The 15,002-nt window shown below is 33.7% G+C and overlaps 1 protein-coding gene across 7 annotated transcripts in view; it reads right to left on the bottom strand.

The window, feature by feature from the left end:
* TRPC4 (transient receptor potential cation channel subfamily C member 4) overlaps window positions 1-15,002 on the bottom strand; it is a 228,775-nt gene that overhangs the window by 149,000 nt on the left and 64,773 nt on the right. For all 7 annotated transcript variants that reach the window (XM_010383057.2, XM_010383061.2, XM_010383063.2 and 4 more), the window contains exon 2: window positions 654-1,058. In XM_010383057.2, the coding sequence (XP_010381359.1) occupies window positions 654-1,031 (378 nt within the window). In that variant the 5' untranslated portion in view covers window positions 1,032-1,058. The remainder of the gene's footprint in view (window positions 1-653; window positions 1,059-15,002) is intronic.

Below are 15,002 nucleotides of genomic sequence, written 5' to 3'. Positions count from 1 at the left end.
TTCTGTTGATAACTATAAGATAGAGCTACATTTGCACCATTAGTAAATTTGATGTAGTTAAGCCCATAGAGTTCAGCTATCTCATAGTAATCCTTTTTGTTTCTTTCTTTAAGTCTCAATTTAAAAGAATCTACTAGAGTTTGTTAAAGGATAATATCAAAATTAGATGGTGCAACTCACTTTTGCAGTAAGTTGCAGAAGCCCAGAACAGGCGAGCAGGCTAAATAGGAAAAGAAGAAACCAATTCACCCTCTGCTAGCGTAGAATGTAAGAAAATGAAAGGCAAGAGGAAAAAACACCCAGACATACACATAAAGTTACAAGCAACCTATGTTGAGCTTTACGTAGAAATGTTTCCAATTTATTTATGAGCAGTCTACTTAGATTACTTTATTTTGCTTTAGCTCTCACAATTACTTATGATTTTCCGGGGCAGGAAATGCAAGTGGATGTAACTATCATAGGACATGAAGGGTATATCTAATGGTAGTTTTCTGTTATAATATAGTTCAGATTTTGAAGCTTGTATTTCTTAAATTTTCAGGGCATTTGAAACTCTAAAAAAAAAATAGAAAAAGAAAAAGCAAACAAGCAAGCAAACAAAAAACCCTTCTGCAGGTGAAATAAATTAAAAACTGTATTTTTGCAGGTACCTGTTTTTCTCCACTAGGTTTTTTGTGGTTCAATAACAGCTCAACAGCTCCGACGACTTCTTTTCTGATAGCATGTAATAGAGCATCTCCAACATAGACATTAAAGCTTAAGAGTAGTTCGATGAGCTCCAAGTTCTCATTTTCAATTGCAATGAGGAGAGCAGTTCTTCCGAGAGGATCAATGCAATTAATATTGATTTTAAAATAAATTTCAGCTTCCTCTAGGGATTTCTTGACACTGGCATAATCTCCCTTTTCCACAGCATTCAAGTAGGCTTTTTCTGATGGCGAGAGTTCTGATTCTGCTCTTACTATCCTCAGAGGGATGCGATCCCTATAGGGAGCATTAACATTTCTTTTGTAATAGAACTGAGCCATGTTTCATGCCATGCTATTTCTTTGTCTCTGAAAGTAGAAACCAAAAATACAAAGATATTAGTGTTAATATGCTTTTAAAATTGGTAAGCATCATACTTCTTCTCCAACTCACAGTGATATCCATAACAACAATACCATTAGTAACTATTAAGAGTTAAGGTTTCTTTTTTTCTTAAACAATATAAATACTAAATAGTTGTTAAATTATGTGGCAACAAAGTCTTCTTCTAAAATAAATAAAAAGAGATTAACATTTGGTAAACTATTTAAAAAGTTACTCTGGAAGTGAATTTTATCAGAGAATGCATTTAGAGTTTTGGAAATTATTTACAAAGTTTATCATAATTATATATAGTTTTCAGACAATCACTTTGAATATCAGAGGCCATATTTTTGAGATCTCAAAACTAGACCAAGGATATTCAAATGTAGAATTCATTGTCAATTTTTCTAATTGTGGAAACGCTATTGAGATTACGTAATACCATTGTGTTTGCAAAATATTGTTAATTTGTCATATTCGTTTTGTTTGTTTGTTTTCTTTTTTTTTTTTTTTTTGGTAGAGACAGGGTTTTGCCATGTTGCCAGGCTGGTCTCAAACTCTTGGGCTCAAGAGATCCACCTGCCTTTACCTTTCAAACTGCCGGAATTACAGGTGTGAGCCACTATGCCCTGCCCTCTATACTCAATGCTAGTACGTAGTGACATTGAAGTTAATGTAAATTAACAACATTAATGTCAATAAAATATACTGAGCCCAATGAACATGATTGTATTTTTTTCTCTCTTTGAGTTCATTGAGGGTGGAAGACATGTACTGAGAATATTAATTAATCGTCAAGATGAGTCTAAGCAATTCCATTTCCAGAAGAAGATTTGGAAAGGATTAAATGGTGAAAGAATTTATTATAAAAATGTTATTTTCTTAATTCTACTGCCTTTAAAAAATGACAATAAACCACAAGGCAGGAATGTATTCATTATAATTTTTTTTATTTAAAAGTTAGATTAAGGATATAGGTGAATATGAGAAAATTAATTCAAATAAATGAAAGCTCATCTTATCATAAATTAACAAAGGTACTGGAAGTCATATTGATCTAGTATCATCCTAGTGATAGAGATTCATAGAAAAAAAGTATTACATCTTGAGTATGATTTATTTGTTGCTGTTAGTTCCTCTTGCATACTTAGTATCTAACCTATTTTATTTTTCTATGTTATTTAAATTGAACTCACATGCTTATTTGCATACGTTTGCTCTGCAAAATTAAAATAAATAGGGTGTTCTAAGTACTTAAACATGCATATTCTTTTCAATTGATTTTTTTAACCCTAATCATTTTATGAGTAAATTAATTTGATTTGAATTCTGTTTTAACCATAGATTAAACATGAATTACATTAACAAATATGATTATATTTAATAATATTTTTATTCTGGGAAATTTTACATTGTTTGTGTATTACCTCAATTTATTATTTTAATTATCAAGGAATTAATTTTTACCCTTTGACATCCAGATAATTCATCATGATTTCTAAAATATCTAGGTGTAAGAGCTACTATAAAAAACTATTATTTCATAATTGGTATTTCCTCTGGCATAGTATTTTGTAAAGCTACCTTCACAAACTAAGCAAAAAGTGAGTGTTCAATATGTATTAATTTTAGATGTGTGAATTACTTGCTTGAAGGCTGATTATAACTTTAGTATTGTGGGAATGCTTTAACTTACTCTAGAATAACAGGATTAGCATTTATATTACAGAATATCAAGGAGAATTTAATATTCCTCCAATATCACTAACACTTGAGTAAATCAAGATGATTATGAGACTATCTACGTCATTGTAATTATCTGATCCTGAACGCCCCCATTTTTTGCATCAGTGATGCCATTACAATGTTGGCCTTGGAGAGGTGGTTGACACTCCCTTCCTTGGCACCTTTTTTCTCAGTCCCAGGTCAGAGTCTGTAACTGTGTGGGATCAATGCCATGACCTTACCATTGTAATTTTATTAGGACTGACATCTAAATTTTTCATAATAATAATGACTGGTATTTATATCCAATTTCAGCACTGTGCATACTCTTTATTATCTTAGTTCTTTCTTATCTATGATTCCTGGAAAAATATATGAATTTTTATTTTAGAGTTGAATTTAATTTTCCTACCAATAATATTTTTAGCTTGAGACCAGTGTTTGAATGTAGCTCACCCAAAATACAGGTTAAAATGAAAATACACATGCACTTACACACATGCATGCACACATCAGTTCTGCATGTGAATTATGATTCAATCAAGATTCAATCAAGATTAAGAATCATGCTAGAGAATGAACAAACTATTTTTTTTTTATTTAGTTAATTTTATTAATAATGCTACCAAATAAAGAATTAGGTAGAGAACAGCATTTTATTCCTCATTGTCAAAGTACAGAATGTCAGTGACAATAGGGATTAGTGGACAAAACAGAAGCTACTGGAGAACTTTGAGGATGAGGAAAGATAAAAATAAATTAAGCTTATTAATATCTATTTCATTTAATCCAGATAACTTCCACAAATGTAAACCACAGAAGTTCATTTTAAAAAGAGTTACGTTACACAAAAAAAGAGAGATATTTTAGGCAACACTGTAATTAAGAGATGGAGAAGGTAAGGGATATTTGCATTAGGTAATCTATTTTTCTATCCATAAGGTGATGAAATCAACACTTACCAAGGAATGGGTGAGAAAGTAAGAATGAAAGCATTAGTGCTGAGAAAGATCTTTTATTAACTTTTATGACCTCTTTCAATCTCTTGGATTTGAAAAAAGTATATAAGAATTTATGTTAGGAAGGCTAGACAGATTTTAAATACATTTAAATGTAAATACATTAAATAAATAAAATTTAAATATTTACAATTGAATCTTAAAACACTCACAGGGAGGAACACACACACACACACACACACACACACAGACACACACACACCGAGAAGAAAGAGAGAGAGAGAACAACTTTGATGTCTAAAACCTTAACATAAGAGAGGAAGGAAGATGATATAATTTTTCAGCACATAGGCTTGTCCTTGATTACTTGAGATGCAGGGATACTAACTGGAGGACAAAAAAATCAAGTTTAACATTTTAAAACTGTGCTACATAAATGCAATAGCAAGTGGCAGGTGCTGATAAGGCTGATGGAATCTCTGAGCTGACACACTCAACAGCTATGGAATTGCTACTGGATAGAAAGGCTGCTAAAAAACAGGGGACCCAGTATTTCAAATATGTTGACCTATAATGTCAAAATAAAACATTGTTCCTGGTCCTCCACTTTTAGAATTAACTTTGGAGGGGAAATGATTTCTCTTCCCAAGAGACTGCAGAATTTTAAGAATCTTTTCATTTCAATGTCTCCTGTATAACACCAGACGTGGAATGACTGATGGGTCAAATTATATTTAGAAGATTTGGAAGAGATGAGGAGTGATGGGGAAATAACTCAACTTCTGAGATGTGACTTTTTACATAAACTAAAAATTATTTCCCCTAAATGTGTTGAGGATTAAAAAGAAACAAGAATGTAGAGAGAGCTATGACTTGACATTGATCCAAAGAGAAATTAAAATTATCACTAAATATGAAAACTACAGTTCTCTAAGCAACATAAAGATATACAACCAGAAATTTTAGATATTTATATGTATCTGAAGGCACATTGCCTAAAGGATAAGTTTAGTTATATAGTGGAAAGAACAATGAATTTGAGTTCCAAAGAACACAAAGTAAAGGGATATTTAATATGGAGAGATCTCCATTCTTTAGTATATATTACTAAAAGGGAAACGAATTTCCCCAAACATTTTCTTTTCTTCCCTAGTTGACTGTGAGAAGACACGTGTTTACAGGTGTGATCTCATGACACAGTAAGAAACAACTCCTATTTGTTATTAAGATACTATCACACATATGTAAGTTGCATTTGTACTTTGTCTGGAATCTGATATGAAATAACTTTTTCCCAAATAGTGCATTCACACTCAATCCAATTAGAACTTTTTCTTGATATTATTCTAACATATTATCTCAATAATCTTTCACATAACATGTACTCCACATAAAAACATAATGGTCTGATTTTTGCTATCACTCTGAATTCCAGATCCTTTTCTAATTTCCTTCGGCAAGAAACAATACATACATTTCAGTAGCTGCAAGTGTTACATAAAAAATATTGCATATTGACTGAAATGTTTTGTGACTTAGTCCAGTCAAAAATTAACACGAATTTTATTCTTGCTTTGATGATGTCAAAGCGCAATGAACTAAATTTCTTTGAAAAGTTGTAGGGACATTTCTGTAAACCATGAAGATAAGGTTACACTACTTGACAACAACAAAAACTACTTTACTAAAATATTTTGATATTTTAACCTAGGATTTTAAAGATGAAAATCAAGATTATACTTATTTTCAAAATTCAAGCCCCTTGGATTTAACAAGTAACACATAAAAAACTAAACGCTATCTCCATTGTAATTTCCTTTTAATTTTATTTTCTCATCTTCTTTGTGATGGTGTATTCCCATCTTTAAAACACACATATCGAGGGGAATGGTATAGGCAGGGCAAACAGTGTTATTTCGCTGGATTTTTACCTCATGGGATTTAGAAAACATATATTTTAGAAAATAATGTGTAATAGTCAAAGTTTGAAACTCCACCCTGAGAGTTAGAAAATACACAATAATCTATTACTCTTTCCCTCTGATTTCAAAGGAAAAGATGTTCTTTTCTTATTCCAGCTGCTAGCCTTGCTGTCTGAGCTTCCATCCATTCCCATTTCTCTAATACGTCACATGAACCATCACCCTCTTTCATACCTGAAGCCTCTTCCTGTAAACGTTCTTCCCTTCACATCACAAATCTACTTAATTCTCATTATTTTTAAATTGTAATAATCTTTGGTGATTCTCTGTCCTGGCTCAGATTTTCTTTATTTTATAAACTTTAAGCTCATCGTCCATTCACTCATTTATTCTCTCTAACATGGTGTTTATCCTCATCATGAATAAATTTTATTTTTCTTAATCATGTCCTTCTAGTTGCCAAATACATTTGGCTCTTTTCAAGCCTTATGAGTTTTCAGTAGCATCTGGTGACACGTCTGCTGAAATGAAACTGGTCTTGCCTTGGGCTCTGTGCCACCCTTCCCTAATGCTCCACCTCCTACCTCAACATGACCCTTCTCTCAGTGGTTTCCATGGACTCCTTTTCTTCTGTCTAAAGCTGAAATACTGATATGACAAGGGTCTGCCTGTGGCTCTTTCCTTCATCTATCACTCTCCCTATTCTTATCATCACTTGCTGTTTAAAATGTTCCCTGAAAAACATACATATGTTTTAAAATATCCTATAAAATCTATGTTGCCAGACCACATGTCTCCCTTAAGATCTGGACTTCTGCTATCCAAGATGGTAGCCATTAGTCACACGTGCCTACTTAAATGTAAATTAGCTATAGTTAAATAATATTAAGAATCATTTCTATATCTTATTGGGCAGATTTCAACTGCTCAGTAGCATTCCCTCACTACAGAGTTGATGTACTTTATCTCTTCATCATCTTTTACATAGGCTACAGCAATATCTTTCCAAATGATCTTACTGATTTTAGTCTTGCATACTTCCTGTTTATTCTCCACAATGCCACATACCTAGTCTTTCTAAGATGCAAATCTAATCAAATCACTTTCTCACTTACAGTCTCTAAAAGGCTGATAGCCATTCACAGGTAAAACACAAACTTATTATGGAATACTGATTCCTCCATGATCTGGCTTCCAAGACTGTCCCAGGCAAGCTTGTTTTACACTGCCCAAAATACCAAACTACTTGGCTACTATAACTCTGAGCCTCTTATACTGCTCTTTATAGTTTTTGTGCCTTTCCTTTCCTTGAGCACTTAGCAACTCCTGCTGGGTTTTAAAACCTTTCTGAAGATGTTTCTTTTCTTCCTCTCAAGGCACAGTTATATGGTCCTTTTCATGCATCTTTATAAACCCTGTGGATCTCTTAGATTTAGAACATTTCTTACTGGTGTGTATATAAGAGATTGTGACGTAAACAGCTCTGCATCAGCATTCAAAATTTGTTGGTGAATCAATGAATGAATGATTATATTCAGAGTTATTACTCTTCCACTTTAGATTAAATAAATAGGGTCAAATTGTCTTAATCACTTGCCTAAAATTGTTTTAGCAATTCCAGTCAATAGCTGTTAAGCTATCAAATCACCTATGCAAAATATTTTTTTTAAAACCCATTTTTCTTTTCAGCACATCTTTACTACTAAGCTTTTGGCATCTGTATGAGACAACATAACTGTAATGTATAAATCAATACATGGCTAGCTCATGGTTCAGAAACATGTTTCTCACCTTTACTGCCTAAAATCTTCAGAATGGCACAAGACTTTAGTAATTTGCTGACGTTTACAGTGGAATATAAGCTCAGAGGGAAAAAATCAAGACATCTTAGAAAGCAATTTGAGTATTTTATAATAGCAGAAGTAGAATTAGTGTACCAGATAGTGTACCAGGAGAATAAAACATGCATATTTATCTCTACAAAATTATAAAAAAGGATAGGATAAAAACTTAGGAATAAGAAAACATTAAGAAGGAATAATCACAGATCCTGGTAGAACAACACTAGAATTAACCACTGAACTGGTCATGAAACTCTCTCAGTTTGTAAAATATAAAAGTTAATAGAAATAGGGAATAGAAACACAAGGGCCAATATCTATAAAATAGTAGTTGTAGAAAGTGAAAATGAAATAATAGAGTATGAGGACTATTTTTATTAGTAACAACCAACAACTTTAATAGTTATAAAAAGATGCGTAAGACATCAGAAATAATTCATAGTGTCACACTGGACATGTAAGAACAACTCCCTTAGGGACAGAAAATATTCTAAAGGAAGAGGGAAAATAGCATATCCCCCATGAGACTGCAACCTCACAACTTATTAATAGCTATGTCAACATTAATTAGTTGTTTATTCCCTAAAAATTTTGCTCAGAAAAGATAAGATTGTAAACCAATAAACACTGTTTACATACAAACAATCACTATTTACATCAATAAATTTCTGCATGTCTGTTTAGCTGAGATAATATTTTGCCTACTTGGGCAAGCAGCTCCCTTACTAAGTAAGGTTACTTATCAAGACTCTCTTCAGAAGTCTCTTTTTGCTAAATCCACCAATCATAAACTATTAGGTCACAAAAATTGCCTCATTCTAATCATTTTCCCACCTTGAAAGATCAACCTGAAAGCAACTGAGCACAGGCCAGAAAACTCTCTATATTACCCTGCCCCCTTTGGTGACATGGTAAAATTCAGTCCAAGTGACACTCTTCTTTACTGTTGTGAGTTCTGATGAACTTAACTTTGCTTTAGCAGAAGTTTGTATGGTGACATTTTTGGGGAGTTCAATATATAAAGAATCATGTTAACATCATACCTCTTAACAGTAAATTTGGAGGCAATAATATAAAGAGGTTTACTTTAAAAATAGGGAAGAAAAAACAGAAGCTGTAATTTTATATCTTATTAAAATTATTTAAATGCAGGAAGGAATAAAATTAGTTTTCTGCCTATGACCTCAGATTTTTACTCAAAGACCGTGTTTGGACATAGAAGTACACTATAAGGAAAATATAAAGATGAAACAGTCCTGGCACCGTAGCTCACGCCTGTAATCCCAGCAGTTTGAGAGGCCTAGATGGGCAGATAACAAGGTCAGGAGTTCAAAACCAACCTGGCCAACATAGTGAAACCCTGTCTCTACTAAAAATATGAAAAAAATTAGCCGGGCATGGTGGCGTGCACCTGTACTCCCAGCTACTTGGGAGGCTGAGGCAGAAGAAGTGCTTGAACCCAGGAGGTGGAGATTGCAGTGAGCTGAGATCGTGCCATTACACAGCAGCCAGGGCAACACAGCAAGACTTTGTCTCAATTAAAAAAAAAGGGATAAAACAAAAAAGTTTTCTGTTATTTAAATAGTCAAGAGATTTTTTTTTGTCTATTTTGCTCACTGAAATATACATGGTGCTCAGGAAAGGGTAGTAGAGTAAAATGTTTAATGAACATATCTATATGTCAAGATTTGTGTTTGAAACATTGGCAATACCATGGTGAATGAGTACCAATGACCTGCACTCATAGAGTTTATGATCCAGTGGAAGGAACCCACGAAAATTAGCAAACATAGTAATTACAAATTTCTATAAATCCTATAAGGAAAACACGTTTAAAGATGAGATGGAGAAATTTGCAGGAGGAGAAGAGATGAAGAGCTGCATGAGGTCAGATGAACAGGGATAGTCTCCCTGAAACATGAGAAATGACAAAACACTAGCTATGTGAAAAGGTGCAGAAAAAATCATGATGTTAAAGGAACAAAAAAACTTTGAGGCAAGAGGAACAGGATGCATTCTAGGGAATGACAGAGGGCCAGTTGGCAGGAGTGCGATGACTAAGGGAAAAAGCGGAAGAGATGAGTCTGCAGAGCTAGACTGTAGCCAAAGGATTCAGGACAAGGACTTTGAAATTTATTCTAGGCATAGTAGGAAGTTACAGAAGGGCTTTGTGTGAAGAGAATAACATAATCTGATCTCTGATTTTAAAGATCACTCTCACTGCTGATTGATTAGGAATTATACAAGCATGGAAGCTAAGAGACCATCTGCCAATAAACCAGTGAGTTTCATCAAGGGTTTACAAGGAAAGTGGACACATTAACATATTAACCCCTAAGATTAAGATGCCATAATGACAGACTCTGATGTTGCACAATATTCATGGGAATTTAAATGTCATATTTTTTTAATTTATTAATGTTTTTATTAGTACTCTGATTTAACATATTTTGAGTAATCTTGCCCTAATCCTTATTTTCCCTAGCCCCTATTATTTGGCATAATTTGTGGAATTTGAAATTTTTTAGGAATATATTTAGATGCATATAAAATGTAAAAACAAGAACACACGCATAAATGTTATTACTACATCAGAAACACTTGTACTTCTCTCACTGTGTTAAAGACTCACTACTTGCCTTGTTTACAATGAAAGCATAACTTGTCATAAGAAAAACAACATTAAGAAGAAATGTGGGTGAGGGTGGCAATACATTTTACAAATAAGCATTAACAAGATGAGACAAAGAAAGGAAAATAACCTGTTTCACAAATGACTTATTTAACAGCAAAATATGTTCAGTGTGTCCCAAAACAATCAGATCCTGTGGCCCGTAACTGATCTCTGGTTTCTAAATTTGTGTGTGCACGTGTGTGTGTGTGTGTACATGGATGTGCAAACAAAAAAAAGATAGAATGCTTAAACTTGGATGCATATATAGAAGTTTTGATAAATATATGATCCTTCTATTTTCAAAAAAATCACTTATACCCATTAGGAGATTATCGCAAACATAGGAAAAGAAACTATGTGGCTTAGGCATTGCTGTTGTTTTTACTGTTGTTGCAGTGGTGGCGGTAGTGTTGTGTGTCTGTGTAAGGGAAAAAGCCAGAGGCAGAGAGAATTGGACACAAACTGCAGAGTAGTGTATTAACAGGAAGCATGACAAATTAAGAGTCAGGAATGGAAAAATAATAAGTGACATTGAGACATCTGGCTAGAAGTTTTGAAAATAATATTTTGTAGCACCATGAGAATGTTTTCTAAATAGATTTTAAAGTTAAATATTAAATCACATAAAATGATAGGAAAATATAAATAAATATTAGTCTATCCTTTTGATGGAGAAGAGTTTTCCTAAGTAAAAACAGTGGAGAAATGACTTTGTAGAAGACACCCTGTGCATACACAGCATTTAAAAATTCTTAGTACTACAATCTAACACAAAAAATTAAAACACAAAATACCTAGGGAAATTATTCAAAATACATATGACAAAAAAGAGTTTATTAAGTAGAAAAGAAAATCTACTAAGGTTCAAAGAGCATAATGAACAGTCCCCTCAGAGAAAAGAAAATATAAGTAGGAAATGTTTGACAAAGCATTCAACTTTGCTGACCTCTAAAAGCTTAGAAATCTACCAGTAAGATAAAAGTTATTGTGTGCCAAATGTGATCAGATTACAGACAAAAGAAAACCCAATACTAGAAATGATGCAGTTAAAGAATTTCTTCATAAATTGCTGGTGGTGGTTTAAACTGAAGGGAAATAAGGTTCAAGTTGTTTATCCTAGGAATACCTCCTTCCAGGAACCTACGCTAGAGTTGTGTGGTAAAAGGAAGGTAATATATGCATAAAACTAAATACAACTTTGCTATTAATTGTTGGGAAAAAATAGACTCAAAAACTAATAATGGTCAAGTAGTTCATGAAGTTCTGCATATTTATTTAACAAAAATGTTCAGGTATTAAAATAATGTGTATTGCATTTTACTGTCACAGGAAAACAGTGATACTATGATAAGCAGTAGTCACAGTTAAAATTTTAAACTAAGAATGCATCTGTAACAATGAAAAAACTTACACTAAAAAGGAAGTAACTACAGTTATAATTAAGAAAGGTTACATATGGGTAATTGGTGATTTTTGTTCTTTAATAATGAGAACATAATACATCTTGATAAAAACTAAACATTCATCACAAAATAAAAGTTTATTTTGTTAAAAGGAACAATCATCTGTCCTTACTAGCTAGCACGTCTCTCCGATTTAAAAGGTATTTGACTTGTTTTTGATGACTTCGAAAGCTAACACCAAGACCAGTAGGCAGAAATTATAAAGAAAAGTTGCTTCTCAGCAAAAGTTGAACTTTCAGTACTATCCTAAGACTTGTGTAAAGATTAAATACTTTATCTCAGAGGCCAGGAGAGTCCTTGTTTCTGGCAGTAGTCAAACATAGACGTGACAGCTTGAAAGGAATGTGGTAGGATTCAATAACTAGATGGGTAGCTAAACTGGATAATCTTCAGTGAATATTAACACTGTGATCCTAGTAGACTCTGCTTTTGTCATTGTCTCTGCCAACAAACCATGTGACTTTGAACACGCAACTAACTTTGTCACTCTTGTATTTCTCCATTAGTTATATTAAATGATCTCCACACTTCAATCAAGCTGCAACTTTTTACTTAATAAAAAAAAAAAATCTTAGTGTTCTGCTTTGATACATGATTTTCCTGACCTTGTGTCCCATCAGTATATACCATGAGGTTTCCAAAGAAACTATTTCCAGAATACTGTAACTGTTCAGACAAACACAACTAAGAGACATAGTTTCAAATGTATTTATTTTATGACAACTAAAAAAAGAAAATTTTGAACATCATACAGTTAGAATTTTCTGTGGTAGCTCTCAGTCTAAGCATGTTTTACACGATGCAATTAATTTGGCTATTTTTTACTTCTAAAAATAACTACTTTTATATAAAATATAATCTTTCTTTAGATAATATATATTTTTTAAAATAATTAAACATATATATGCTCAAGTAAGCTGGATTTAGACTTTCTTATTAGGAATACAGTTTTACAAATTCACACGTGTATTTTTCTTTGTTATAAAATAAATTCATCAAAAATGGTTTGTTCTGGAATATTCTGTGTTGGATCAGGATGATTTTGCAGGCTGAGGATATAAAGTCACATAAAACACAATCCCAACAGGTAAATGTTGTTGTGTATGTAATTTATACCTCAAATAAAGCTGTTAAGACAACTATCACCACCAAACCCTGACCAAAGAGAGGACATTACGAAGTGGAGGAGCAGCCTTGTTGACAGACAATGGTAAATACTTTGTGGCAAGGTCTTCAGCTTAGACATGAGCAATGTTTTTGGAGGATTCAGAGGAGAAAGCAGCAAGCTCTACCTGGGGGGAAGAAATGCTTGCTGGAGGAGGTGGGGCTTCACCTAAGTATTTTACTATAAGCAGATATTTTCCCCATGACTATATGGAAGCAAGGATTTCTGGGAGGAGGAAGCAGTATTCTTCAAGTAATGGAGATGCAAAAGAGATTCCCATTTTATGTTAGTTTCTGCTCCTAAAATAACTGCTTTTTTTTCATAACCAGTCCTACCATTACACAACAACTTTACTGCTGTATCTTTTCAAAATGTTTGTGACCTCATCTAATCCTCTTCTAATATACTTAGTGACTCTTATTATTTTCTACCAAATGGTGAACTTTCTAGTGATTATAGACATTTGGGAATATGACAGCACTATTCAAAGTCACAGGAGAAGGTAATACATTTCTGTGGCTCAGATAAGTTTAACAACTCCCTCAAGGTCACACACTTACTGAATGTTGCATCCCGAAGGTGCAGCAAAATATTAGCAATGAAAATGCTGATGGTTTCAGTGAGGAATCAGAGTCAGATGTGGTAAAAAACCTTCAGGCTAAATTCGACCCCACATTTCCTGACAATTTTTGGTCATGGCAGGCAGGAGCAAAAGTTCTAACAGAGATACTCCTGAGTGAGGCTGGTCTCAGAATTTTGTTCTTGCCTTTATTGCTTAAATAACCAGAGTTTAAGACTCAACTTTAACTTCAGGCACCTGTAACAAGAACAACAAAATAACAACAGCAACAACAACAACAAAAATTCCAGAAAACTTACTATGTCAAGCACTGTTCTAAGTTTTACCTGCATGAACTTGATGAATCTTCAGGAAAACCTTCTGGGATAAGTGCTATTATTAGTGTCCCAAGCAAAGAATACAGAGGTTAATTTATTTGACAAATGTCGTGTGGGCTTTATAAGTATGTTCCCTACCTACCCTGTATTACACATTTAGACTTTTATTCTGTTACTGAATGGCCATTCAGTTTCCCAGCGGCTAGGTTTTCATCACGTTCTGCAATTCTCTACTGATGGGATTACCCAGGCAGTGGGTCTTCTGATTCTGAACTTGTTTTCTCATTACCAGCTCTCAGGGAGTTCTTTTAAGTCCTCACCAATACTCCTGGAGCTCCCCTAAATATTAGTACCTCAGATCTGAAGCTTCTTTGAAAATTGAATCCTGGCTGCAGTGTTGATCTGTAACACTCAAGATAATGGAGTTAGCCCTATTTGTCACAGTCCCACTGGCTCTCCTCCTCATTAAGGAATATTTCCAGGCTCATAATTGTCTGCTCACTTGTGTCTAAAAAAGACTTAAGGGCTGGATCAGTGGCTCATGCCTGTAATCCCAGTACTTTTAGAGGCCAAGGCAAGAGGATTCCTTGAGTCCAGGAGTTCAAGACCAGTCTGGACAACATAGCAAAACTCGTCTCTACAAAATAATAATAATGATAATAAATAAGAATTAGCTGGATATGGTGGCTCATGCTTGTAATCCCAGCACTTCAAGAGACTGACACAGGAGGACTGCTTTAGCCCAGGAGGTCCAGACTGCAGTAAGCTGTGATCGTACCACTACACTCCAGCCTGGGTGACAGAGCAAGCCTCTGTCTTAAAAATTAAATTAATTAAAAATAAAAATAAAATAAAATAGACTCATGACATGTTAGAGGTATCTAATCTGTTTTCACCCCAACTCCCCAGTTACAGACAGTGAATGAATCTAGTTCAGCTGACTATGGATGCAACTAAGAAATGGTAGCATAATTTATTCCTCTGCTCATATGAGGTGTTACAATGATAAATAATTAAATGTTTCATTCCCAATGATAAATTAAAACCAGGAGGTTTAAACTCAGTGGGATTGTTCTGCATGACAATTCTCACTCTCTTTGCTGTTCTCCAAATAGCAATTCAGACTAAGTATTTAACATCCTGAAAACAGTAGGAAAAAAGTAGAAGGTATAAGTATTATAAAAGGCAATTCTTTCCTTCTGTCTTGAACTTTTAATTTTTTCCTCAATCTTCTCATGTCCTTTGAATTTACCAGTCAAGTTTATTTCTACACTGAACTCAA

Source organism: Rhinopithecus roxellana, chromosome 18, assembly GCF_007565055.1.
Source record: "Rhinopithecus roxellana isolate Shanxi Qingling chromosome 18, ASM756505v1, whole genome shotgun sequence".
NCBI lineage: Eukaryota > Metazoa > Chordata > Mammalia > Primates > Cercopithecidae > Rhinopithecus > Rhinopithecus roxellana.
This window is presented reverse-complemented; position numbering and strand designations above follow the sequence as displayed.